The following is a 27,010-nucleotide window of genomic DNA, read 5'->3' on the forward strand; positions in this document are numbered from 1 at the left end:
CTCTCGGGCCGCCCGCCCGGGGGGGGAGCGCAGCGCAGCCCCCTCCCCACCAAGCCAGCGCCATGCCCCGGGGTGAGTGCTGTGGGAAATTGGGGGGGGGGGGAGATCGTGGGGGCGGCACCCCCCCGGACCCCCCGGCATCCAGGACCCCCCGGCGCCCCCCTTCGGGGGCGCCGGGGGGTCCTGGATGCCGGGGGGTCCGGGGGGGTGCCGCCAATTTGCGTCCCCTTGCAGCCCGCTGGGGGGGGATGCTGGGGGCACCCTTGGGTGCTGCTGCTCGCCCCCCGCCCCAGCAGGGTCCCGCGGAGCCGCTCGCCCAGCCCCAGGTCCCGGCGGCTGCTGGAGACCCCAAAAAGGAGCCCCCAGCCCCTCTCTGGGGACGCTGTGACACACGGGGGGGGGTTTGTGGGGTCCTCCCCTCCTCTTCCTCGCGGCACCTGACGGGCCACACGCAGGGCACGAGGTCACGCCAAGTCCCGGGGATGGTCTGCAGCACTGCAGAGCCCCCACATACCCCAAAAGGGACGGGGAGGTGTCCCCAACATCCCCATCCCCATCCCTCCATCCTTATCCCTCCATCCCCATCCCCATCCCATCCCATCCCATCCCCATCCCCATTCCTCCATCCCCATCCCATCCCATCCCATCCCCATCAATCCCATCCCCATCAATCCCATCCCCATCCCAATCCCATCCCATATCCCAATCCCATCCCAATCCCATCCCCATCCCATCCCATCCCCATCCCATCCCAATCCCATCCCCATCCCATCCCATCCCATCCCATCCCATCCCATCCCATCCCATCCCATCCCCATCCCATCCCATCCCATCCCATCCCATCCCATCCCCATCCCACAAGGCGCAGAGCAGGGCAATGATGTCCCCATCACTGTCCCCTTCTCCCCGTCTCCCAAATGCCCCCCCGGTGCCTGGGTGACGTTTGCAGCACAAATGACCCCAAACGCACCGGGGGGGGAGCAGGGTCTGGACCCCCCCCTTGGGCTGCGCTCGGAAGCGCCGGGAGCAGGATGAGGAAATGGCTCGGGCAGGGCCTGCAGCCCGAAAGCGGGGGAAACCCCAAATCCTTTTTCTCAGCACAGACGGTGTCGGTGTTATTGCAGTGGGGCCGGGGCCCCCCCAGGCCGTGGGGGAGCCGTGGGGAGGTTCCCACCGAGCGGGGTCCCGGCACCCATCGCCCCGCTCCCCGCTCCCCGCGGCTCGGCCCCTGCGGGGCTCCCTGCTCCGTGTTTTTGGGTTTGATGAGTTTCCTCTTTCTGGTAGCTGGGGTGGGGGCCGTGCAGTGGGGAAGGGGCTGCGGGGGGGTGCGGGGTGCTCTGCCCGTCCCCCGACAGCACCTATGGGTGCTGCAGGGTCAGGGAGCCCCCTCCAGGAGCCTCCTCCTCAGGGGAACCCACAAAGTCACGTTGCAGAGCGGGGCCCCCTTGGCACAGCGGCTGCGGCCGGGGGAACCCCGCTGTGGTGTCCGGCTGTCCGGGGCCGTCCGTCTGTCCGGGACAGGGTCGCTGCCGTGGGAAGGACCTCGGGGAGAGGTGGGCAGGGTGCACGGAGCGTGTGGTGGGGAAAGGCAGGGGCTGTGCGCTGTGGGGTGCGCGGTGTGGGGTGCACGGTGCGTGCCGTGGGGTGCAGCAGGGATTGCGGCTGTGGGGCGCACGGTGTGGGGCAGGTGGCAGCGTGGGTGTGGGCAGGGTGTGGGGTGTGGGGTGTGGGGTGTGGGGTGCAGTGCTGGGCTCTGTGGGGCCGTGCCGTGTCCCGCGGCCCCACGGGCGCCCTGCCCCGTGCGCCGGCTGCGCTCCCCCAGCGGAAAAACCCAGCGGGGGGGGGGGGGGGGGGGGCAGGGGGTGCCCCGGCTGCGAGGGATGGAGGGATGGAGGTTTTGCTTCCCTTTTCTGCTGAAGCCGAGATGAGTCGTTTCTCCCATCCCGGCGGGGGATGAATCACCCCCAGACCCCGCAGCCCCTCCCCGGCACCCCGCAGCCCGGCCGCGGTGGCCCGGTGGTGCCGAGCCCCCGCCGTGTCCCTGCTCTTCCTCTTCCTCTTCCTCTTCCTCCCCTGGTTTCCCCTCCTCCCGCCGGGCCGGGGCTGTGGGGGCCCCACGGGGCCCGGGCGAGGGTGTGGGGCCGGGCTGTGGGGCAGGGAAGGGGCCCCTCCTGCAACCCCCTGCCCCTCGTCCCCGGGTCGTGCACGAGGGCTGTTCCCAAAACCCGCTGCACCTCATCTGCCCCATCCCATTGCCCCTGGAGCCCCCAGCAGGGTCTGTGACCCCAGGGCTGAGCAGGAATGGGGTGATCCCACACCCAAATGGGGTGATCCCACACCCGAATGGGGTGATCCCACACCTGAATGGGGTTATCCTGCATCCAAATGGGGTGATCTTGCACCCAAATGGGGTGATCCCGCACCCATGGGGCAAAGCATGGCCAGCCCCATCCCCTAACAGCAACCATGGCCTTTTGGGGACAGCTGAGGCCAGCATGGGGCTGGATTTGTGGGGTGTGTGCCATGGGGATGCCCCCAAAACTTTCTGGCCTCAGCAGTGGGTGTCCTGGGGCCGGGGCACCCCGGGAAGCTGCGGGGGCACCGTGCCGTGACCGAGGCTCCCCGTGGGGTGAGAAGGAGTTAAGGAGCTGCCGGCAGCAGTGGGGTTTGCCAGAGCTTCCCGGGAGAACAGAGCGGCCTTGTGCAGAGCGGGGCCGGGGTTGGGGACACGGCTGGGGACGGGTGGCCCCGGGCACCGCGGGGCAGGAGCCATGGGGCTGACGGAGCCCTGGGAGCCCCGGAGCGGGATGCTTGGGGACCGTGGCACAGGGAGAGCAAGGTGCAGCCCCTGATCCCGTTTGCTGTGGGGTTTTGGGGTGGCTCCATCCCTCCGGGGATGAGCTGGGGCTCGGCAGGTGCCGCGGTGCCGCACTCGGTGAGCCCCGTGCCCGCTGCCACCGTGCCTGCGGGTGCCCTTGCCGTGTCCCTGTCCCCGTCCCTGCACCCAGAGCCAGCCGTGCCCGTGGTGCCGGGGCTGTGCGGGGCCTTCACAGCCCCCGGGGGGCTGCGGGGACCCTTCCCACAGGGGCTGCCCCACGGCTTGGCCACGTTCCCTGGGGCAGTGATGGTCTCAGGGGCACGGCCACTTCCACATGGGCACTGCCCCTGCGGCCCTAATGACTTTTCCAGGACAGGGACAGGGACAGGGACAGGGACAGGCACACGCGTGGTTCCCATGATTGCCACCACGTCGGGATGCGTTGGGGGGCAGCACGGTGGTCCCAGCACCAGGATCTGGCAGCGGTGGGACCGTCCCCGCTGCCCGAGGCGCTGTGCGGAGGAGCAGGGCCCCGGCCCCGCTGCTGCAGCCTCCTCCCGCGCACACCGGGGCCGGCTCCTGCCCATTTGTTCTCCTGCCAGCATTGTCCTCGGGCTCCGGCCGCTCTTCCCACCCGTGTCCGTCCCCTGGGTATTTACAGACCGCCAGCGGCTTCCTTGAGCCCCCCCCGGCTGCTCTCCGGATGGGTGTCCCCGGCCCCGTGCTGGGCAGAGCCCCCCCAGGTCCCCCCCCCAGCCCCTCAGCCTGGTGCCATGGGGTCCCGTGGGGTCCCGTGGGGTCCCGTGGGGTCCCCGCAGCAGGGCTGGGGTGTGCAGAGGGGGTCGGGAGGGGGCTGAGCCCTGCGTGGGGTCCAACCCGCAGGAACTGGGAACAGAGCTGGCTGCAGGAAGCCACGCTTGTGCCGGCTCCTCTGTGCTGAAAAGAGATTAAAAAACCCCAAACCGAGCCAGGTCGCAGCTTTGTCAGCTGCCCGGGAAGGCAGCGGGGCAGGGGGCACCCCAGGGATCCCCCCCCAGTGCTGCCCCCCCCGTGCGTCCCTGCAGCCCCCACCCCGGGCAGGTCTGCCCCCAAACCTGCTCCTGGTCCCGTTCCCCTCACCCCATCCCACCGCCCGGCCCCGTGCTGCTGCTCCAGCCCCTGCCCAGGCCCTGCCGTGTTTCTGCCCCCCCAAAACCCCCCCAGGACCCCCCCGGGGCCGCTGTGAGGCTCCTGTAGAGGAAGCCGCCCGCAGCCAAAGCCTGCAGCCATGCGGGGAGGAAGACGAGGCCGGGGCTCGCTCTCGGGGGATCCCGCACGGGGTGGGGGACGCAGTGGCCGCCCCCCCCTGCCCAGCACCCACACCCTGGGGAGCTCCCTAAAGCTGTGGGGTGGGGGGCGCGGGGCCGGGCCCGGAGCCAGGCAGGGCGGGGGGCACAGCGCAGCCGCCCCCGCGGGCAGGAAGCCGGTGTCAGCGCGGGAAGAGGAAGAGAGACTTCCCCATGGGGGGCAGGGGGCACGGCCCCGTTGCCTTTGCCCCAGCCGTGCTCAGCCCCCCCGGGACCCCCCCACCCAGCCACCGGGCAGCGTCCGGTCCCCGTCCCCCTCGTTCCTCGTGGCCATGGCCCCGCTCCCTCCCCGTGGTGCCGGCACCGAATGTGAGCCCCGCGTGAGCCTCGGTCCCCGACCGAGATAAATCCTCCCCCCAAGCAGCCCTCGGGGTCCTTGTCCCCGCTGATAGCGGGACCCTGCCCCCGGGAAGGGGGCTGCCGGCCCCCCGGTCCCGCAGGAAGGGCAGCAGGATGGGCAGCAGGATGCGGCCCTGATGGGAATCGCAGAGGGAGCCGGAGGAAGGCAAAGAGGGAAACGTGCGCCGGGGCTGGGGGTAAACACAGCTGCTGGGGGCGGTGGTGGCCTTGCAGCGGGGCTGGTGGCACGGCACGGCACGGCACGGCACGGCATGGCACGGCACGGCACGGCACGGCATGGCACGGCACGGCATGGCACGGCATGGCACGGGGTGCTGCAGCACCCAGTGGAAGGCATGCTCCCCAGTGGCACATTTATCCCGTGCCATTGGGACACGGATCCCCTTTGGGGTCTCTGAGCACCGCAGGGGCTGCAGGCAGCAGGGCTGTGTCCCGTGGCCCCGCTCCCTGACCCCTTTTCCTCCCCCTACCCCACAGGTTGCTGAGGGCCGACACGGGGGACGCCGAGGCCAGCGGGATGCAGAGCATCAAGTGCGTGGTGGTGGGCGACGGGGCGGTGGGGAAGACCTGCCTCCTCATCTGCTACACCACCAACGCCTTCCCCAAGGAGTACATCCCCACCGTCTTCGACAACTACAGCGCCCAGAACACGGTGGATGGCAGGACTATTAACTTAAACCTCTGGGACACGGCCGGCCAGGAGGAGTACGACCGCCTGCGGACGCTTTCCTACCCCCAGACCAACGTCTTCATCATCTGCTTCTCCATCGCCAGCCCGCCCTCCTACGAGAACGTCAAGCACAAGTGGTACCCCGAGGTGTGCCACCACTGCCCCAGCGTGCCCATCCTCCTCGTCGGCACCAAGAAGGATCTGAGGAACAACCCCGAGACCATGAAGAAGCTCAAGGAGCAGAACCAGGCGCCCATCACCACCCAGCAGGGAATCAGCCTCTCCAAGCAGATCCACGCCGTCAAGTACCTGGAGTGCTCCGCGCTCAACCAGGAGGGCATCAAGGATGTCTTCACGGAGGCGGTGCGAGCCGTGCTCAACCCCACCCCGGCCAAGCCCAAGAAGCCCTGCGTCCTCTTGTGAGGGGCAGCCCGGGCGCAGCGCCAGCCCAGCCAGAGACGCTCCTGCCCCGGCCCCGCCGCTCCCCGGGCGCTGCCCAGCGCCGCAGGACCCTGCCAGCATCCCCCCGCTGCCCCGGCTCCGAGCACCCCCGGCTCCGAGCACCCCAGATCCGAGCACCCCCAGATCTGAGCACCCCCAGCTCCAAGCATCCTCAGCTCAGAGCACCCCCAGCTCCTTCCAAACTCCTCCAGCTCCGAGCACCTTGGCTCTGAGCACCCCCAGCTCTGAGCCTACCCGTCTCCAAACACCCCTGGCTCCGAGCACCCCAGATCTGAGCATCCCCAGCTCCGAGCACCCCGGCTCAGAGCACCCCCAGCTCCGAGCAGCTCCAGCTCCGAGCAGCTCCAGCTCCAAGCACGCTGACTCTGAGCACCCCCAGCTCCCTCCAAACACCCCCGGCTCTGAGCACCCCCAGCTCCAAGCACCCTGGCTCCGAGCACCCCCAGCTCCTTCCAAACCCCCCCCCAGCTCCGAGCACCCCCAGCTCCAGGCTCGCTGCCTCCCGTGGTGCTCAGCAGGGCCGAGGGCTGCCAGCCCCGAGCGGCACCGAGCACCCTGCACAACCTGCCCCGGGGCCGGCTGGGCTCCCTGCTGCCCCCCCTGGGGTCCTGCCCCCCCTCCAGCCCCTTCCTCATCCCTGGCTGCCAGCGTTCGCTTTCGGGTGACACCTCTGCAGTGCCGGCACAGAGCAACGCTTCCTGAGAAGGGGATGCCCGGGGGAGCTGCACCCCCCCCCCCCGGCTCCTGCCTGGGCACCCAGCCCCACGGGGACCCCATGGGTGCCTGGGGTCCGTCCTGCTTGGGGGTCCCGGGGGGGGCTCAGCATCGCCGCTCCCCGCGCCCAGCACCGGCCCCGCTCCACCACAGGAGCCCGGCCCCGGCGAGAGCAGAGCTGGGGAGGCCCTGGGGAGGGTTTTTTTCCCCCCCCCCAGGACCCCGGTGACAAAGAACTGCAAATGGCAATGGGACCTGCCTGCCACGAGCCCCTCGCCGAGTTGCTTTTCTGTGAATAAAACCAGCCCTGCCCAGGCCCCCGCACCTCCTGTGCTCTCCTGTGCGCTCCCAGCACCCCTGGAGCCGCCTGCTGGGGGGATGCGGGCGCTGACCCCAAAATCTGGGGTGTCCTGGGGGTGCTCCTGGGCTGGGGGGAGCCTGGGGTACCCCGCTATGGCCGGGCCTGCAGCCCAGGGCCCACACAGGGACAGCGCTGGGGTCTTCTGCGGGGCCATGGGGACACGGCAGGGGTGGGCACAGGGACATGGGATGGGGACGTTGCAGGGCACGGGGACGGGGGCACTGCAGATGGTGGGTGAGGGGACACCGCACAGAACCACAGACTGCTTTGGGTTGGAAGGGACCCCAAAGCCCCCCCAATCCCACCCCCCTTCCCCAGGCAGGGCCTCCAGCCCCCAGCCCCAGCTGCCCAAAGCCCCATTCACCCCCTCCAAGCTCAGCACCGGAGCCCCCCACGCCCGGAGCCATCCCTGGGGGTGCTGGGGAGGGGGCTCGGGGCGCTGCCGGTGGCCGGATCCGTCCCTGGCAGGGCCCCGGCACACACGGTCCCTTGTCTGGCCCCGGGGCCGCAGCCAGGCCCCGCTGCAGGAAGGGCAGAGACCCGGCGGCCCCGCACAAGCCGCCTTTGTTCCCCGCCAGCTTCCTCGGCAGATCTGGGGGGGCCCCGGGGGCCTGGCGTGGGCGACGGTGCCCACAAGGCTGGGGGGGTGCCCACGTCCCCATCCTGTGCCGGGGGCACGTGCCGGCCGCCAGCCTCGCCGCAGCGCCTTGGGGATGGTGCAAAGCCCCCCCCAACCTCACAGACCCCACAGAGCCCCCCGGGAGCCCCACACACCTCGTCCCTGTGTCCCCAGGGTGCTGCCCCCACGGGGACCCCAGGGCCGCAGCGGGGGGCTCCGTGCGCCTGGAGCTGCTGGGGCAGGGTCTGGCCATGGGGACCCCCGGAGGGGTCAAGGGGAGCGGGGCTGGGACAAGGCAGGGACCCGGGGCAGGACGTGGAGCTGCAGCAGGACGCGGCCCTGCCCTGGCCCCGGGGCGCAGCGTGGGGATGAGCTCACGGGTTTGGGTTTTCCCCTCCTCGTCCCTGCTGCTGCATGAGGTCAGGGCCGTGCCGAGGCGTGGGCAGCCCCGGGGGAGCCCCAGGGCGGCGCAAAGGGGAGCCGAGGGCTGGCGGCTGAGCTGCACCCCGGCCCCGCTGCCTGCACCCTGCCCCGAGCTGGATCAGCCCCACGTGGCTGTCCCACATCCCCTGCCCCATATCCCACCTCCCATGCCCCATATCTCACCTCCTGTGCTCCATATCCCACCTCCCGTGCCCCATTTCCCATATTCCGTGCCCCATATCTCACCTCCCGTGCCCCATAACCCACATCTCGTGCCCCATATCCCACATCCCCTGCCCCATAACCCACATCCCCTGCCCCATATCCCACCTCCCATGCCCCATATCCCACGTCCCCCGCCCCGTGACCGCCCAGCCCAGCCCTGCAGCATCTGCAGCCGCGTCAGGCCCCCGGGGCCGGGCGGAGAGCAGCGCCTCCAGCTGCAGGAGGTCCCTGCCAGCAGCTCCCCCCGACCCCGCACCCCGCCAGGGCTGCCCAGAGCATCCAACCCGCACCCCAATCCACATCCTGCACCCAGCCCCGGCCCCACATCGCCTTGGGGTCCTGGGCGTGGTGGGGTGCCAGGGCTGTGCCAGGGCTGTGCCGGGGGCTTGGGCACTTCCCTGTCCCCAAACAGCCGTGCCAACGTCCACGCGGGCACCGGAGCAGCTCCCGGCACAGCTGCAGGGAGCCGAGCCCCCAGCCCGCCCCGGGTGCAGGCGATGGATCTGGAGGTGAGGAGGAGGAGGAGGGAGGGCAGTGAGGAGGCAGAGAGCTCACAAAAATATTCAGTGCTTTATTTCATCCTCCAAACCGAGAGAACACGCTGCTGGGAGGCGCCACGCCGCGCGCATGCAGGCGGAGGGATGGGTGGAACCCGGAGCAGGGCACACGCGGGTGGAGATGTTTAAGGGGTTTAAGGGGCTGCCCAGCCCTGCCAGGACCCCAACTGGGGCCCCTCCAGCTCAGCCCGGGGCAGCTTTGCCCCACAGCAGCACCGAGGGGCCTGAATCAGCCCCAGCCTCTGCAGCCTGTGCCCAGCTCTGCCCCGTTCACTTCACTCAGTTCTGGGGGTGCGACCGGAGAGACGCGGGGTGGGGGCTCCCCTAAGCTTCGCAGCCCCCTCTGGGCCATGAGCCCTTGTTGGAGACATTGGCCAAGGGTCCCCTGACAAAGTTCCCCCAGCCTGGAGGAGAAACCGTGAGGCCACCCAGCTGCAGTGTGGGGCAGGAAAGGACCCCCCAAAGAACCAGGCAGCAGCCACCCAACCCCTCGCCCGCCCTCCCCTGGGTCCCAAAACCAGCAGGGAGCTGGGGCAGGGAGCCTTGGCCACGCGGGTCTCCACGCCCCCCGCGTCTGAGAGCTCTGGCCACGGGCAGGGACCACGCACAGCACCAAGGCTGGAGCCCAGGACACGGAGACGTCTCCAGCAGCAGGGCACCGAGCACCACAGGGGGCAGGGGCTCGGCTTCATGTCCCTGCCACGGGGCCAGCACCTCTGCAGGACAGCCCCGGCTACCGGCAGGCACAAACCTCTTGCCCACAGCCCCGCCGGGCAGGGGCTGCTCACTGCACCCAGGGCACGGCTCAGCACCGCTGCGGGGTGCCCGCGGCGTGCGGGGCCCGGCTAGAAGTGCTTGTCTTCCAGCATGGAGCTCACCACCAGCTCCTTGTTGCTGAAGTCCCAGAAGGCAGTCATGTGGAAGGCCATGTTGGAGAGGACAACCAGGTACTCCAGGAAAGCGAAGATGGTGTAAACTGGCAGGGGAAACACAGCGGGTTAGTGGGATGCCTCACGTGCCGCACGGCAGCCGGATTTGCCCCCAGTTTGCCCCCAAGAGCAGGGAGCTCTGGGGACAGCTCCCAGGGCTGCAAGGACGTGGGGCAGGGGTCGGTGCCGGGCCTCTGCCAAGCACAGGGCAGAGGAGGGGAGCAGCAGGGTGGCTGGGCACCGTCCCGCGTGGGGGCTCTGCTGCTCCGAGCCAGGGTGACCCCAGCCCCTTCCCAAAACCCTGGCACAGCCGAGTGGCACAGAGCGCAGCCGGCACGTCCGTACCTCCGGGCCCGCAGTACCAGTTGTGGTGGAAGTAGACACACACGGCAAACGCGAAGGTGATGAAGGTGAAGAAGAAGAGCAGCTGCTTCCACTTGTACGACTTGCGCTCCTGGAAGAGACCGAGGGCACCTGCTCACAGCCTGGCCGCCCGCACGGCCCCGGTGCTGGATCCGGCCCCGTCACGGCGCACGCGGCACCGCGGGGACATGGGACATGGACAGCCCCATGCACCACACCGTGCACCACACCGTGCCCTGGCACTGCCAGCGATTTGGGAATGGTTCCCACAGCAGAGCTCATGCTGGCACCCAGGGAAGGGGCAACGGCACAACCAGACTTGGATCCTCCAGCCCCGGCAGTGGGGAATTCACCAGCGTGGGCAGCCGGTGCCGCGTGGGAGGCACCACACGAGCCGCAGCAGGGCTCAGGCACGCGTCCCTGGTGAGCACCAGCATCGGGGTGGGACCCAGGCGGAGGACACGGGGATGCCACCCACGGCCCCCCGGGCCACCCTGGTTGTTATTCCTGCTGCTGAGTGGGAGGGGAATTTTCCTCTCGCCTGATGTTTCACGTGAGGCAAAAACTCCATTTTCAGGGACTGCTGAGAGTAAGGAAAATTTAAATTGCCCCATCACACTTTCCATTACCCCACCGAAAGCGCGCCTGCAGGCTCAGCCCCGCCGCCCCGAGCACAAACAGGTTGCGGCGGGGAGGAAAACCCAGAGAGGAAGGGCGGCCTCGCGGTTACGTTTGCCATCTGGGGGCTCGGGGAGCTCAGCCCGGAGCTCCCCAATTCACCACGGCCGCTCTCCTTGTGCCGACCCACAAGGGCGAGGGGCTGGGGGAGCGCTGGGGGCGCGGGGCGCAGCGCGGCGGTGCCAGCCGGTGGCAGGGCAGCAGGCAGCATGCGGGGCTGTGGCCGCGTTATGCAAAGTTTCACACCGGAAAAGCGGGTCACGGCACAGCCTTGTTTTCATCCAGGTCCCACGGCAGCGGAAACAGTCGCACGCCGCAGGCAGTGGTGGAGCCCCGCTCGTCTCAGCAAGGTGAGCGGCAGCGCCCCGCTCCTGGCTCCTGCGCTCTGCACCGCGCCCCGCGGCACCACAGCGCGCCGAGCTGCACCACGTCACCCTGAGCTGCGCCCCGCGGCGCTGCATCAAGCTGTATGGCATGCCGGGATGCTCCGCAGCGTGCTGCATCTCGGAGCACCATGCTGCACTGCATGGCAGCACGTGGCATTGCACTGCACCTCGTGGCACCACACCGCACCTCGTGGCACCATGCTGCGCTGCATGGCAGCACGTGGCACCACAACACACCTCGTGGCACTGTGCTGCACCTTGTGGCACCGTGGTGCACTGCTCCGTGCCACACCTCATGGCACCATGCTGCACTGCAAGGCAGCACACGGCACGGCACTGCACCTCATGGCACCGTGCTGTGTTGTACCTTGCTGCGCCTCGTGGCACTGTGCTGCACTGCATGGCAGCACGTGGCATTGCATCACACCTCGTGGCACCTCACTGCACCCCGTGACATCACACTGCACTACACCGTGCTGCACTGCACCACATCCAGTGCAATGCCCTGCAGCTGGTGGTGCCGCGCTGCACCCCGTGGCACCACGCAGCTCTGAGCTCCTCCACCTTCATGCACCACGTCACGCAGCACCTCCCCCAGCCCCTGACAGCTCCGTGCCCCCAGCCCCAGACAAGCCCTGCAGGAAGCCGCTGCGTGCAGCAGGATCACGGCGCTGCCAGGTTCCTTCAAGTGCCCCCAGGACTTGGTGGCCAAGAGCTGGGATGGGAACGGTGCCGCAGGCACAGAGCTGTGGGGTAGGGGGCTGAGCTGCGCGTGCCCTGGCACCGAGGATTAATTCTGCCCCGGGCAGCACCTAATTAGCTGTTTTCCTCTATAATCCTTCCTCGGGATGGGCTCAGCCCAGAGTCTCACCCCCCTGCTGCCGGGAAAAGCCGAGCTAAGCCGTGGGGCAGACGGCTGTGCAGGGTGGGGGGGCCCAGGCAGCGCCAGGGGTGGTGCAGGGGCTCCAAGCAGGAGCCTGAGGCAGCCCCCAGGGCTGCAGGTGGGTGACAAGAGGGACAAGGCAGCCCCAGGGACATGGGACGGGCTCGGGATATGTGCTGGCCATGGAGACCAATGTCCCTGTCCTGGCACGGTGCGGAGCATCGATGGAAACTGGGAGTTTGTGCTTCCTGGTGGACCCGGCCCCTGACCCCTGCTCCTCATGCACACAGCCCCCCGAGGCAGCCCCGCTGCACTGGGACACGCGTCTGGCCCAGCAAACCACAGGCACGTTATATTTAGAGCCGCCGCTTGCAGGCTCTGCGCTGCAGCACGCTGCCCCGTGCACGCGAAGGTGAGTCAGGAGCAGGAGGCAGACGGAGGGGGACAGGAGGACAAAATGCCACCGGCTGCAGCCACCAGCACGGAGGGGCCTGGCCCCGTGCCCTGCGCCCCGTGCGGAGCCCACCGACAGCCCCCAGCCACCCCTTCCCCCTGGGAAGAGCCCCGCACCACGAGCCCTGGCTACCAGGCTGCGGGACGGGCAGCAGGAGGCACGGAGCCTGCCTGCTCCTCCACCACCTCCAGGGAGCATCCCCGCGGGGTTTATGCCTCAGTGCCCCAAGGGATGTGCCACAGGAGGGCACAGGTGGCTGGGTTCAGAGCACCCCACGCGCAGACCAGGTGCCAGACCCAGCCGCATCCCACGCAGGGGGCTTGGGCTTTCCAGAGACCCCCTGTGTGCTGGGAGCCCTTCCCGGGGGCTACGTGCTGCACCCCAGCCCCGCTGGCCCCCAGAGCACTTCTGGCTTCCCTGCGGTGACCGCGGAGCCGAGCGGCTCCAGCGGGGCGAGCTGAGCACCGGGATATTTATAGCGGCCTCGTGCGAGCCACCGCCGCGGGGCTGCTGGCGAGGAGCTGGGCTGAAACCACGCGTGCTCACGGGCCCTGCTCACAGCTCGGCTCCTGAGGGGCTGGCGGCTCGGCACGGCTCGGCACGGCTCGGCACGGCTCGGCACGGCTCGGCACAGCACGGAGGGACAGCGCGGCACAGCCCCAGCGCCCGGCCACCGCGCGCGTGCATGCGTGTCTCCGGGCCGGGACGCAGACGAGGGTGACGCCAGCTGCCGGGGAAGAGGAGAAATGTGTTTGCAAACAAGAAGTGAAACCCGGCTGCCTGGCTGCGCTGCTCCCCGTGGCACGGGGCTGAGGGGGCCTGCAGCTGGCCCGGAGCTGGGGCTGAGCTGGGGAGCACCAGCAGCGATGTGCGCAGGGCTCAGCGCCGCCCTCTGTGCGCCCAGCCCCGTGCTGGGGGCTCTCTGTGTTCCTTCCCCCCCCGAGCTCTTGTCTGTTGCCCCTTCCCCTCCTCCTCCCTGCCCGATTTCCTTTCCCCCCCCCCCTCCCGCAGAGCTTTATTTTCCTTTCTCTCGCTCTTTGCAGCTGGAAGCCGTGAGCACTTCCCCATTAGCAGCAAGTTCCCCAGCACCTTCCTGCCCTTGCAGTTGCAACACGAGCCCTGGGGAGCGCGAGGCTTTTGCAACCCCGGTTCCTGTCACACACGTGCTCACGCTGAAACCCCAGCGCAGCCCGGCAGCTTCGGGGCCTCCAAAGGGCCCCGGTGACCCCATGCTGTGGCTCTGCGCCCTCCTGCGGGATGGGATGGGTTGGGAACCCAGCCCAAAACGGCCCCAAATGCAGCCCTGGCAAACCCAAGCTGGGTCGGGGAGCTCTGGTGGCCATGGCACAGGGCAGCCGTGCAGAATTGCCCCAAATTCTCCCATTCCTGGGGGCTGTTGGAAGTTCCCCCAAGGACCCCACGACTTCGGGGTGCAGGATCTGCTCCTGCTGCAGGGCTGGGGGATGGCAGAGGTGACCAAATCGCCCCACAACCCATGTGAAACGAGCCGGAGCCTGGCTCCGAGGCAGCACCAGGGCTGTTCCCAGACAGCCCTGGCTTCCCCTGCGAGCAGACACAGCCCGTGCTCTCCCCTAAAATAACCCCACAAGGCTCCCAGCTCAGCAATCTGCCCAGCTCAGCAGCTGCCACACTTCTCCCTGCCGGGCCGGGCAGTTCCCACTGGCACTGGCGAGGAGGATGTGGCACCGCAGCGGCCCCTGGCACGGCCCTGTGCCCCCCTTGTGGCCCCGAGCACAGCCCCCAGACCCACACTGGGGCCATGGGACGAGCCCAGGGGACTCGAGCAGCAGGACAAACCCCATTTTTGCCTGGCCCAGAGGTGGGGAAGCCACAGGAGCACGGCTCACAGCAGCACCTCCAGCCCGGCTGCGTTTTGGGGGTGCTGATGGGGCACCGGAGCCGCCCTGCGGAGGGGCAGCTCCCTGGAGAGGCCTCCCCCGGCCACGGGCTCTGTCCTGGTCCCGCTGCTTCCAGAAGGGTTTATTTAATGTGGGAGCTTTTCCGTCGCACACGCACTTTCTTTTTCAGAGGACCTCGCTCCCCGGGCGACAGCACCATCTGCTGACAGGCGGCCCCATCGGAACCAGCCCGGGCTCGGGGCCAGGTTTCCTGGGGTCCTGGGCTGTGCTGCCCCTGCACCCACAGCTCTGGGGCAGGTTGGGCACCTTGTGACAAGCTCCAAGTCCCATCCTGCCCAGCCTGAGAGCGCGGAGCCTCTCACAACCAACCCAGAGCCGCTGGGTGCTGCCCCACACTGCTCGGGCAGCTCCTCTCCATCCTAGCGCAGCTGATGCTGGGGCACCTCCAGGTCCCCCTGCTTCAAGCCCTGCTCCAGGGGGGCCACCCGGGGCTGCTTGCACATGTCCCTGGTGCTGTACTGGGTGCTCACACCAAGCCCTGACCCCGTGTGCTGAGCCCTGCAGCACCGGGGAGGGGGCGAGCAGCCGCCTCACCCCCCGAGGCGCACAGAGCCTGCGGGTGCAGGGTGCTCCCCACAGCTCCCAGCCCCTTCAGATGCAGGGAACGGGGGGTGCAGCCGTGTGGGAAGGGCTCTGGGCAGAAAGGAGACCCCCTGCTCGCTGTGCCAGCCTCCTGGCAAGGAGAGGAATGGCCCCGGGGTGACACAGCCGGGGGACAACCCGCAGGCAGCAGTGCTGCCAGACGGCTGCGGGGCACCTCGGGCTGCCGCCAGGACTTTGGTCCCCACGTTTCCCAGCACAAAGTGCAGAGACACCCCAGGGATCAGCAGAAGAAGCCGGCTGCCTGCTGGCAGGTCGCTTGCCCTCACCCTCCTGCAGCAGCACTGCCGTGTGTGGCAGGGACAGGAGGGACAGCAGCGCCCTGCCCGCTGCAGCACGGCCAGCTGTGCCAAAAGGCAGAGAGTGTGTGCTCCAGCGTGGCAAGGGAATGGCCACCGGGCTCACAGCACGCACCCAAACTGGTGTTCCTGCAAGCCAACAGCAGGACAAGTGCTGCTGCTGGTGCACCATGAGCTGGGCTTGGTGCTATGGAGCTGTAATGCCCATGGGCACACGCACCCTGTCAGCACGTGCTACTCGGGGAGCCCTCATCTGAGCTGCAGGACTGCGAGGGAGAGGCGCAGGGGGTGCAAAATCAAGGAAAGCAAAAAAAAAAAAAAAAAAGATGAAATAGAGGAAGCTACTGGGAAGCCACCCCCTGTCCCACCCCCAGGCCACGAGCACGGCGAAGCCACCGGGCTTGGCAAACCACCACCATGCCCACAGAGCTACGGCCGCAGCCTCCTGCCTGTTCCCAGCCCGGGCAGCAGCAGCGTGCGGCCCCCCGGCCCCGTGGCACGCTGTGGAGCAGACAGGGCACCACACAGAGCCACGAGCCGGGCTCTCTGCCTGGCCAGACCCACGGCCACCCTGCTCAGCAGGACAGACAGACAGGAGCACTCGGGGCAGCTCCTCCCCGGAGCAGGAGGTTTGCACGGTGCCTGCGTCCCGCTGCCGCAGCCGCCCCCATTCATGGGGGCACCGCACCCCACAGGGCCCCAAATGGGCACCCGGGGGACAGGGCAGACCCCGGGGACACGGGGACAGGGGCTGGGATTCCAGGTGTCAGCTCCAGGTGGAAACGAGAGAGCAGGAATTACGGACATTCCTCCCTGCTTTGTTTGGGTAAATTGGACCAAATCGTGGATTTTGGTGACCGCCTGTCCTCCAGCCCCTCTCGCTCCAACATCACGGGATTTCCCACCCCGTTGGGGTTATTTCGAAGCGAGGTAGAGGTTGAAGCCCTGCCACCGCCAGCCGAGAGCCCCGGCCCCGAGCAGAGAAGAAAGGAAAAGTGTCTGTACCTCGGGACTTACTGTGTGTTTCTTAGTCATCCTCCAGAGGATGCACGTCAGGAGCATGTGGCCCAGGGCCGACGTGATGAAGACGATGAAGGCATTTTCGTGGATTGCTGAATCAACGAGACAACAGGGTTCCTGTTACAGCCGGGCAGGGAAGCGAGCTGGGAGCACAGGGGGAAGGGACAGGCTTTGGGACAGCCCCGGGGATGCTGCGCCAGGGCACGGAGCCTTCACGGCACCACGCCAGCCGTGCAGAGAAGGGGGAGGGAGAGCCCAGCTACCCCAGGTGACTTTTTAAAGAAGTGTTTCTGTTAAAAATAATAATAAAAAGTTTCCCAGCCTTTTCTCCAGGAACCGAGCCCACCGGCTGAGCTCACAGCCGAGACCCCCAGCCATAAAGCAGGTCCCCCCCCCCCCTTCCCTCTCACCCCAGGGGACGGGGAGCAGCGTGGGGAAGGAGCCCTTGGAGGTGGCCAAGCCCCTGCCCTCCTCCTCCAGCTCCGAAGCTCTCCCTACAGACCTGAGGAGCTGCCACGAGGAGCTGCGAGGCTGGGCTGGCCTCAGCTTTCAGCGCAGCTTCTGCCCTTCCTCCTCCTCCTCCTCCTCCTCCTCCCAGGACCACACACCCCCACCCACCAGGTTTCCATCCAGCTGCCCCGGAGCACACGGAGCTGTTGGTGAGCTCGCCCCCAGCCCCGTGCTGAGCCCCCCAGGAGCAGCAAACACCCAGAAACAGGACTGGAGGATGGGGCTGCTCGAACCCTGCTGCAGCGGGGGGCATCCTGGAGCACCCAGGGGACATCCCCGGGCTCCTTCCTCGGCCCTGAGCCCACGGGCTCCCTGCTGAAGGCGCAGGTTAAGCCTGCGAGTGCCTGGCTGGTGGGAAATTTACGGGGCTGACATCCAGCAGGCAAGAGAGGGCCCCAGGACGGGCTGCCCCAGGCACAGCTCCTGCGTGAGGAGCAGAGGAATCAACCTCTGGGCTGCAAAACACAGGGCAGCGAGCAGGGAAATGGGCTCGTGCTGAGCCACCAGCTGTCCCTGCAGCCCCAAGCGCTGCGGTTGCTGCACTGGCTGCTGGGCTTTGCACCACAGCCGGGTGGGCAACGGCTCCAAAGAGCCACCCGGTGAGGAACCAGAACCCGCAGGGCTCCGTCCTGTGCCCCGGCACAGCAGCAGGCACAGCGAGCCCCAGCAGTGCTGTTTTTTCCTCTGCAACAGCTCCACCTCGCTGACCCACCACGAGCCCTCGTGCACCCAGCAGCTGCTGGTGCTGCCGGCTTTCAGATTCGTTTCTGATCAGACCGTGTGGGGAAAAAAAGAGTTTTCCTTTCCCTTCCCTTCCTGAGCGGCGTTTCCTAGCCTCGCACGGTCCCATTTTGTGCTGATTCAACCTGAAAGGTTCTGGCTTTGCCCTGAGGCTGACTCAGGGAGTTTCGCCCAGGCATTTTTGGTGGGAGGGTGCTGGAAGTGCTGCTACAAGAAACTCAGGCTGGAGGCCGGCTCGGAGCCAAAGCTCAGGCGTGGAGGCAGTGCTGGGAGCAGCAGCAGGCGTTGGCCTCTCTCTGCCCAGCCGTGACGAGAAGCGGCCAGCAGCGACAAAAACCCAGCCTGTGCTGGGTGCCACTCGTCAGCCCCAATAATTTCAGGAAGAACAGGGCTCTCTGCACACTGGGGGTAACCTCCACGTCCCAACCCCGACGTTTAGGGATCCTCCTCCTTCTCCCACCTCCGTTTCTCCAAGATACAGACCCTGGAAGCGCCCTCGGGACGCAGGGCCCGGGAGGGAGGAGGCACCCACCGTAGTTCTCGGAGGAGGACACGTAGGTGAGCACGAGCAGGGCGAAGTTCTCCAGCAGGTTGAGCAGCAGGTTGAAGTGGCAGAGGCGCGGGTAGCGGGGGTGGGAGCAGTGGCAGCTCTGGTAGTGGTTCCAGTAGGCCACGGCCACCAGGAAGCGGGGCGCCGAGTGCAGCCCGATGCAGAGGCGCCAGACGTAGCGCTGCGGGGTCTCGCCCCCGATGGCCGCGCTGATGGAGGGCAGGTAGTTGGGGACCTGGAGGGGGACGCAGCGGCTCAGGGAGGCGTGGGGAGCCAGGGGGGGCAGCACCCAGCCCCGTGGGGATGAAGGGGTCGGGATTCCTTCGTGCTGTCCTCCAGGTGCTCTCCCGCTGCCCTCTGATCCTGTTCCTGGCTCTCTCAGGAGGTTTCTCGGGGTCCCAGGGTGTAACAGGCCAGCCCCTGGCTCTGGCACCTGCCCCCCCACCACACACCAGTCTGCTGGACTCACTGGTCCTCCCAACGCCCTCTCCTTGGACACCAGCATTGGAGAGAAGCCTGCCCGTGGCTCCAGAGCCCCCCACGGGGCCCCCACGTAGCCCCCTCTACACCTAAACGTCTTTTAGAGACCTCCAGGGATGGGGACTGAACCCTGGGCAGCCCATCCCAATGCCTCACAACCCTTTTAGTAAAGAAGTTCTTCCTAATATCCAACCTAAACCTCCCCTGGTGCAACTTTAGCCCATTCCCCCTCGTCCTGTCACCAGGCACGTGGGAGAACAGGCCGACCCCCACCTCGCTACTCCTTTAAGGTACCTATAAGGTACCTCATGGACCTACAGGGTACCTATAAGGTATCTATAAGGCACCTTAAAGACCCAAAGGGTATGTATAAGGTACCTTAAGGACTGCTAGGGTACCTATACGGTACATATATGTACCGTATGTACATATAGGTACATACGGTACCTATAAGGTACCTTTAGGACCTATAGGGTACCTATATGGAACCTTAAGGTCTTATAGAGTACCTATAGGGTACCTGTAAGGTACCTTAAGGACCTAGACGGTACCTGTGAGGAACCTTAAGGACTCACAGGGTACCTATAAGGTATCTTTAGGACCTGTAGGGTACCTATATTGTACCTATAAGGTATCTTAAGGACTTATAGGGTACCTATAAGGTACCTGAAGGACCTATACGGTACCTGTGAGGTACCTTAAGGCCCTATGGTGTACCTATAAGGTACCTTAGGGACTTATAGAGTACCTGTGAGGTACCTTAGGGATCTATAGGGTACCTATATGGTTCTTATAAGGTACCTTAGGGACTTATAGGGTACCTATGAGGTACCTTATGGACCTATAGGGTGCCTGTGAGGTACCTTAGGGTACACCCAAGGTCCTGGCACAGTCCCTGCAGCCCCCCAGGGCCATGCAGCCCCCCCGTGGATCGGCGGCGCTCACCCCGCAGTGCGTGGCCGTGGTCTCCTGGAAGTGGAAGAGCAGGGACCAGGTGACGCAGAAGAGGAAGCCGAAGAGGGGGCAGCACACGGTGCCCACGGCCAGCCTGGTGAAGGGCAGCCGCAGCAGGATCCCGTCCCGGTCCAGGGGCAGCGGAACCTGCAGCATGCTGCCGGGCCTGCAGCACCGGCACCAGACCCCATTACTGGCCCCCATCACCGCACCCCCCTCATCAGACCCCATTACTGGTTCCCTGTTACCAGCCCCCTGTTCCTGCACCCCCATTACCAGACCCCATTACCAGTTCCCTGTTACCAGCCCCCTGTTCCTGCACCCCCTGGTTCCCACACCCCCGTTACTGGCCCCCCGTTACCATACCCCTGTTCCCGGTCCCCCATTCCCACACACCCCATTCCCGCACCCCTGTTACCAGCTCCCCATTACCAGACCCCCGTTATTGACCCCCCCTTACCACACCCCCCGCTACCATAACCCCGTTCCTGCACTCCCATCACCAGACCCCCATTACCAGTCCCCCGTTCCTGCACCCCCCAGTTCCCACACCCCCATTACTGGCCCCCCATTACCATCCCCCTGTTCCCGGTCCCCCATTCCCACACCCCCCATTCCTGCACCCCCCGTTCCGGTCCCCCCGTTCCTGCACCCCTGTTACCGGCTCCCCATTACCAGACCCCTGTTATTGACCCCTCGCTACCATAACCCCGTTCCCGCACCCCCATCACCAGACCCCATTACCGGTTCCCCATTACCAGCCCCCCATTCCTGCACCCCCCGGTTCCCACACCCCCGTTACCGGTCCCCCGTTACCATTTACCCCTGTTCCCAGTCCCCCATTCCCACACACCCCATTACCGGCTCCCCATCACTGCACCCCCGTTACCGGTCCCCCATTCCCACACCCCCCGTTCCCGCACCCCCTGTTCCTGGCTCCCTGTTCCTACACCCCCCCATTCCTGCACCCCAGTCACCAGCCCCCCGTTCCGGTCCCCCTTTTCCCGTACCCCTGTTACCAGCTCCCCATTCCCAGCCCCCCGTTCCCAGCCCCCCATTCCCGCCCCCCCCGTCCCGGTCCCCCCATTCCCGTCCCCCCCCGCCCCCGCCCCTCCCCCCCGCACCTTCCCCGCGCCCCCTCCGCGCCGCTCCGCGCCCGGCCCCGCCCCTTCTGGCGGCCCCGCCCCCTCCGCTCTCTGATTGGTCTCCCCCCGCAGAAGCCCCGCCCCCTCCGCCTCGGCCGTGGCGCAGCGCGGCGGGGGGGGTATTCTGGACCCTTCCGCGGCGCCGGCCCCGCCCCTTGGCGGCGCGAGCCAATCGGCGCTGGGGAGGGGGGCGGGCGCGCGGGCGCCTCCTCGACCAATCGAATCGAACCCCCGCCCCTTTCCCCCAGGGGGCGCCCGGCTTTCGACCAATCGGCGGCGGGCGCGCGGGGGGGGGCGGGGCCGGCCAATGGGGCGCGGCGCGGGGGCTGCTGGGAGGCGCGCGCGGAGCGGGCTGTGACGCAGCTTCCTCCCTGCGGGCCTCCCTCCTCCGGCGGGCGGCGGCGGCGGCGCGGAGAGGCCTGGGCGGGCCCGGCCCCTCCCGGCGGTGAGCGGGGGGCGGGGGGGGGAGCACCGGGACGGGGAGGGGCTGGGGGGGAGCCGGGGGGGCTCCGGGGAACGGGGGAGGCCGCGAGGGGCCTGGGGGGGCCGAACGGGGCCGAACGGGGCCTGGGGGGGGGGGCAGGGGGCTGAGGGGGCCGGGTTCAGGGCCTAGGGGGTCGCGGGGATGTGGTGGGCTGGGGGTAATGAGGTGACGTTAATTAGCTGGGGGTAATTAGCGGGGGTTAATGGCGTGGTGAGGCTCCGCCGTGGGATTGGGGCTCGGATTTGGGGGGCAGCGAGCCCCGGGGGGGTGTGAGGGGCTCGCAGCCCCGGCCCGGGCCTGCCCATGGGGGCGATGAGGGGGGCGCGGGGCAGCCCCATCGCGGGGGGGCCGTGTGGCGGTGCCTCCTTTGCTGACAGCGCTGGGGAGGTGTTGGCTGCCAAACGGTTGGGGTTTGGGGGAGCCCAAAGTACCGGGGAATGGTCCTGCGAGAGTTTAGCGCCTTGTTATGGAACGGAGCTACCCCGCTGTGGCTCGCAGCGCGTTGTAAACACGAGCGGTGCCCACCGAGCCTTGCGCTTTGCTGTGGGGGAAACCCGTGGGGTCTGCGCTGCCCTCTCCTAGCCAGTCCTGAGGGTGCCTTTTTCGATGTCATAGTGGTGCTGCCAGTGATGGAACAATGGCTACCCCCTACGGAAAGGGGCTATGGGTTTCTCTGCACTGGAGTACAACTGCTGTGATTTTATTTTGGCTCTGTTTTTTTATGAAAAAGGTCTGGCATCATGTTTGTACATGCAGGAAAGGTTGGAGCATGGTGGTGTTACCAAATGTATCTGTAAATAAGCGGCAGGTGCAGTGCGGGAGGATGGGGCCTTGCCTGACCGGCATAAAGCCCCAGCCAGCAGCTAACTTAGAGACCTGTTCGGGAATTTCAGACAGTCTCAGTGCAGCCCAGTGAGCAGTAAAAGGGAAGCTGAGGGGAGCCCTGTTCATGTAGCTCTCGTGCAGGGCATTTCCACTTTGTGCTGTGAGTGGAGGGGCTGGGAGGTAGGGCTGAAAGGGCAGCTCCTTAGGGAAACCTTGGTGCCCGCAGCGCAGCCCCTGTGCGTGTTTGACAGAGGCTGTTTGATGGGGTGGGCTGCCAGGCCTGCAGGTGTCTGAGCAAAATCATGTGCGAGTTGCCTGGTGCAGGTCAGATAGAGTGGGAATGTGGGGATTGCTGTTCCTGATAGAGGTTCAGGAGGGGTTTGTTGGGAGCACAGCTTCGTTTGTTAGTTACTTGAGCAGGTAACACATGCATGAAATGTAGTGAAGGACAGAGGGAAGTTGCTGCTGAACTATTAGTGTTGTGTCTCCTAGGGCTGTTTTAAAGTTAGGGGCTGTGACTGTTTTAAAGTTAGTGTGACAAAAGTCATGCTTTCATGTGTCTGGGGGCTTGAGCGTTCAAATTACTTGCTGCCATCAAGAGCAAGGAAGGTGAAAATGAGTTGTCACATTAAGCTTTAAATAAAACTGAATTCTTCTTTCTAGGTTTAGATAAAGGAAACTCAGATACATACTGAAGATGTTCAACAAATCCTTCGGAACTCCGTTTGGAGGCAGCACTGGCTTTGGGACAACTTCAACATTTGGACAAAGTAAGTCCTACGTCTAAACTTGGAGTCTGGTTTTCCCTTGCTTTGTCTGTTTTTTGCAGAGGTGCAGCTAGAGATTCACGTGGGGGGGTGACTTTGTGCGTGATGGACACGGAGCGCTGCTGGGCTGCCCAGCTCCCTTGCTTTGCTCCTGAATCGGGTTCAGGAGTCCCAGGGCTCTCAGCTAGCACAAGCTTTTACCTTCAGCAGCCACCAGAATTCCACGTACGGGTGATAAAACTTCCCCTTATAAAAGGAGAAACGCGGAAGCCAGGTGAAGGCAGTCTTGTGGGGTTGGGGGGAAGCCTTTCAATCAGGATGAGAACACATTGGGAGGGCTTGGAAGGAAAAAGCATGTAACCTGAGGAGTTTTCTGGAGGTGCACGTTATAAGTATCACAGCGAGGTGGGTTTGGCTGTTAAAGCAGGCTGTACATCACCACATCTGTCTTCTTGGGGGGGGAAACCAACTCGTCAGTTCTGTTACGGGCTTTTTTTGCCTTGCTCCCAAGTGCTGTGACGAGCGGTGGAGAGCTTGCAGGGTGGCACAGAGCTGGGTGTCTGTGCCTCGCGTCGCAGTGGCTGGCTCAAGGCTTCAGCCTTTTGCTGCTCTGGCTGTGCAAGTGCTAAGCGTGCCCCTTCACTAGTGCACGGTCAGGCACTGACCTCTTTTTGGAAGTGAGGACAGTGACAGTGTTCACTGCACGTTCAGAATATGCTTTCATCTAAACTGTGTCACTGATATTTCAGATGCTGGCTTTGGTACTACGAGTGGAGGAGCGTTTGGCACCTCAGCCTTCGGGTCGAACAACAACACTGGAGGCCTCTTCGGCAGCACACAGACAAAGCCAGGTATTGCAGCAGTGTTACAGCTGTAGTGCAAATCCTCTCCTGAAAGAAGGAAGTAACTTAAAACCAAAACATGGCAACAACAAAAAACCCCAGCAGCTAATGACTGCAAATAATTAACAGCTTGTTTCTGTCTTCAGGAGGGTTGTTTGGTTCGACGACGTTTAACCAGCCGGCCACCTCCTCCACAAGTACTGGCTTTGGGTTTGGGACATCAACGGGGACGTCAAACAGCCTGTTTGGCACCACCAGCACCGGTGGAGGGCTCTTCTCATCCCAGAGCAATGCCTTCGCGCAGAACAAGCCCGCTGGCTTCGGAAGTGAGTAGAGCTGCTCCTAATTGTTGAGTGAGAAGTGCAGAACGCTGGGTATAAGTGGGGATCAGATACAAGTGTTAATGTGAGGTTTCAGCATGTTTTTCTTGTGTAGTTCCTCTTCCTTTTCTTCCAGAGGGTGTGGTTATGTTACTGTGACCCGTGGTAGCCAGATGTGAAACTGATTAGCTCAAAATTCATGGCTAAAATGACAGCTACAGATTTTGTAGCCTGTTTAGTAGTCAACTGGTACTTTCCATTCTCAAATGTCCTTTGGCTCTGCTTGATCTTAGCTTTTTATTCTGCTTTCTGCAGGGCAGTTGTGGTTGATTCTGCTTCTGGCACTGCAATGTTTGAAATGCTTCTTAAACTCTACCGTAATTCCCTGAAGCAGAAACAACAACTTGCAGACACTTTTGAGAAGAGAAATAGAAACTTCACTGTTTCCCTTTGTGCACATCATTTCCTTAGTGGTGTTGTCAGGAAGAGGATGGAACTGGCTGCTGTGGTTATTGTAGTATTTCCTGGGGTGACGAGTTGGGGGCTAATCTGTCGTGCGTTGACAGGCTACACGTTTCCAGTACTGCTCAATTTTTTTTTAACAGTTTCTTCCATTTCCAAAATGCTTTCTAATTTGAATAGAGCATTTGACTTTCAGTTTTAAAATTAAAGTTTGTCCTTGTACTGATCTTCTTGTTTTTATTTTTTTTTAAAGACTTTGGAACAAGCACCAGCAGTGGCGGCCTCTTTGGAACCACAAACACAACTTCCAATCCTTTTGGGAGTACATCTGGCTCTCTCTTCGGCCCAACTAGTTTCACTGCTGCTCCAACTGGCACAACCATTAAGTTCAATGTAAGTTCTGTTTTTCCTTCTTAATGCAGCCTGCTTACTATAGGAAATGTTACGTTTTGCAGTTCTTTGTGTAGAGCACTGTCTTGGCTGCTGAGCTTTCTTTTTTCTTTAAAAAAAAAAAAAAAAGTTCATGTGTACAGTATGTGGTATTCTGAAATAGCTTGAAAATATCCCGTTGCAGTGGAAATAGTCTAGCTCTTTGGAATTAGTTGTATGTACTTCTTTTATTCTGAATTTGACAAGTTCTCAAGCACTGTGGAGTAATGCCCTATCTAGACTTGTTAGATTTACTGCTGTGTGAGAGGTGAAGAGAGAAACCAGCTCAAAAGTTTGAGTCTTCTCGGAAGCAGGAGGTGTCACAGAGTTCACGGTGATCACTGCTAAATGTTCAGAGCAGAAAGGGCTAAAAAATTCCAAATGTGGGCCAAAATAAATGTAATCCACTTACATAAGTCATCATGGCTTTGGGAATGAAAACTGAAAGTTGAAGACTGGTTCCCTGTGCGTGTTTTGTGGCTGAGTTCCCTTTAAGTAAGGGTAGAATAATCCGTCCTGAAGGTTCTGTGGCAGTTGAAGATGGAGGGTGGCTTGGAAGAGCAGATGTTGTGGAAATGGGGTAACTGATAGCTGTTGAAAGAGGCGTTCCTTTTCCCAAATATCTGTTCAGTTTAGAAGTGAAGAGGGATGATGCTTGTACAAACTGATTTAACAGCCTGAGACTTCGTTCGGCTTCCCCGGTTGTAGGCAGAAGGGTGATCAACTTGGGCAGTGTCAGAGGGGCATCGGTTGTGAGTTTCTACGTAGTACAATTTAAAAAAAGGAAACAAATCATCAGGGATAATAAAATCCCTGGATATAGCTGGAGGATTTGTATCGTAAACTGCGTTGAAAATAAAACAAATGATTTCACTGCGTTGTTTAGAGGGTTACTAGGGTAAATTTCATTATTGATTGCCACCGAACATGCGTCACCACTGTGTGAGGCCCCAGCTGTAAGATAATGCTAATGTCCTGCTTCAGTTCCTGCAATAAGTGTAGTTTTTAACACTGTCTGCCCAGAAAGTAATGGTATCGATGAAAACCTGTCTGGATGTGGTATATCATCCAGATATGATATGGATATATTTTTGATTCCTTTCTCTCCTCTCTTGCAGCCACCAACCGGTACAGATACTATGGTAAAATCTGGAGTTAGCACTAACATTAATACCAAGCACCAGTGCATTACTGCTATGAAAGAATATGAAAGCAAATCTCTTGAGGTCAGTCGATAATATTCAAACGTGTTGATTTTGTCTGTTATTTAGTATTGTTTCTGGCAGAGGTTTTTTGTGACTGCAGTAAGTATTGTGCATGCTCATTAATGAGTACAACTTTCAGTTTCTGCGTCTCTCACAAAAGAGGCATCATCAAGGAAGACGCATCATGTTGGTCTTAAATGCTTAAAATTATAATTTTTAAAGAGCTGAAATTCTCTCTTGCCATGTACCAGAAGGGCAAGAGATCCTGCTGGGAGCAATCCTATGCTGATGAAATGGCAGAACCCCAGACAAAACTCCGTTGTTTATTATAAACAAATGTTCCCAAGGATTTAATCATGAAGCTTCTCCGTTCAAGTTGACTTATTTGATGCTTCAAAATAGGTCTAATCAAAAGATCTGTAGAAGCGCATAGAAATAAAATTAAAGCCCAAATGTGAACAGCAGTGATAAGTTCAGGTCCTGATTATGCTGCCCTTATTTCTAAAAATGTAGAGGTGTTACCAGCTGTTCTTGACACGTTCACCCTGAAAGCTGTGTAAACATGTTATCAACACTGTTCTCATCTTATTCTGTATAAAAAGAACATGTAAAGAGATTTGGATTTTCCTTTACTAGGAGCTCCGTTTAGAAGACTACCAGGCAAACAGGAAAGGCCCCACAAACCCTGTAGGAGCAGGAGCAACTGCAGGCTTGTTTGGGTCTTCTACGGCTACGTCAAGTACAGCTACAGGACTCTTTGGCTCTTCTACTACTAATACAGGCTTTTCTTACGGACAGAATAAAACTGCTTTTGGAACTAGTAAGTACTGCCGAATGTCTGTCTTCACTGTGACTGAACATGCAAACGTTTTGTTAAGCTCCATAAAATTCGCCCATGAAAAAAGATGAGGAAGTGCTGGAGTGAGCTCAGAGCTTGACTAGTTGCGTTGTCAGCGTTTGATAATCAGGTTCTTCTCCATAAAAATATTTACTGGTTTGCTCTTCAGCATTTGTGTGCTTTGTCTGCATCCCCAAAGCTTTGCTGGTAAACAGTTCTTTCGAGCATCTGTCTTTACAAGAACGTCAGCTAGCTCATGTGGAAGAGTAAAACAATTTGAAGTAGAACCACCAGGATAGTGTTTCTGTGCACCAGGGTGCTAGCATCAGGTGGTTAAAGGTGAAGTCAAGA

At 63.0% G+C, this 27,010-nt stretch overlaps 3 protein-coding genes across 6 annotated transcripts in view; 2 read left to right on the forward strand and 1 right to left on the reverse strand.

The window, feature by feature from the left end:
- RHOG (ras homolog family member G) lies at nt 1-6,050 on the forward strand. The gene is made up of 2 exons (XM_084305893.1): nt 1-72; nt 5,002-6,050. Exon 2 carries the CDS (start codon nt 5,042-5,044, stop codon nt 5,615-5,617), a length of 576 nt encoding a protein of 191 aa, XP_084162019.1. The 5' UTR covers nt 1-72; nt 5,002-5,041; the 3' UTR covers nt 5,618-6,050.
- Nucleotides 6,051-8,549: 2,499 nt separating this feature from the next.
- Nucleotides 8,550-20,495, reverse strand: PGAP2 (post-GPI attachment to proteins 2). 2 transcript variants are annotated; one of them, XM_084287639.1, is made up of 6 exons: nt 20,467-20,495; nt 19,334-19,508; nt 17,891-18,143; nt 16,105-16,199; nt 9,830-9,938; nt 8,550-9,531 (listed from the first exon to the last, which is right to left on the reverse strand). In XM_084287639.1, the coding sequence occupies exons 2-6, from the start codon at nt 19,496-19,498 to the stop codon at nt 9,401-9,403; spliced, it is 753 nt and encodes a 250-aa protein (XP_084143765.1). In that variant the 5' UTR covers nt 19,499-19,508; nt 20,467-20,495; the 3' UTR covers nt 8,550-9,400. The 2 variants fall into 2 exon arrangements, with proteins under 2 accessions (XP_084143765.1, XP_084143764.1); XM_084287638.1 differs by having other exon boundaries at nt 16,093-16,199.
- Nucleotides 20,496-20,835: 340 nt separating this feature from the next.
- The window catches only part of NUP98 (nucleoporin 98 and 96 precursor), a 36,178-nt gene continuing 30,003 nt past the window's right edge, over nt 20,836-27,010 (forward strand). For all 3 annotated transcript variants that reach the window (XM_084301264.1, XM_084301265.1, XM_084301266.1), the window contains exons 1-7: nt 20,836-20,932; nt 22,460-22,566; nt 23,313-23,414; nt 23,552-23,731; nt 24,441-24,580; nt 25,735-25,842; nt 26,458-26,641. In XM_084301264.1, coding sequence (XP_084157390.1) covers nt 22,494-22,566; nt 23,313-23,414; nt 23,552-23,731; nt 24,441-24,580; nt 25,735-25,842; nt 26,458-26,641 — 787 coding nt within the window. In that variant the 5' untranslated portion in view covers nt 20,836-20,932; nt 22,460-22,493. The remainder of the gene's footprint in view (nt 20,933-22,459; nt 22,567-23,312; nt 23,415-23,551; nt 23,732-24,440; nt 24,581-25,734; nt 25,843-26,457; nt 26,642-27,010) is intronic.

This window comes from Netta rufina (assembly GCF_964035555.1).
Source record: "Netta rufina genome assembly, chromosome: 1".
Lineage (NCBI taxonomy): Eukaryota > Metazoa > Chordata > Aves > Anseriformes > Anatidae > Netta > Netta rufina.

Excerpts from the sequence above, each read along its gene's own strand:
- RHOG (XM_084305893.1), top strand. The coding sequence starts at position 5,042 with ATGCAGAGCATCAAGTGCGTGGTGGTGGGCGACGGGGCGGTGGGGAAG.
- PGAP2 (XM_084287638.1), bottom strand. The coding sequence starts at position 19,498 with ATGCTGCAGGTTCCGCTGCCCCTGGACCGGGACGGGATCCTGCTGCGG. Across the intron at positions 16,200-17,890 it reads GTCCTCCTCCGAGAACTACG|CAATCCACGAAAATGCCTTC; the intron begins GTGGGTGCCTCC and ends TCGTTGATTCAG. Across the intron at positions 9,532-9,829 it reads CTGGTACTGCGGGCCCGGAG|TTTACACCATCTTCGCTTTC; the intron begins GTACGGACGTGC and ends TTCCCCTGCCAG.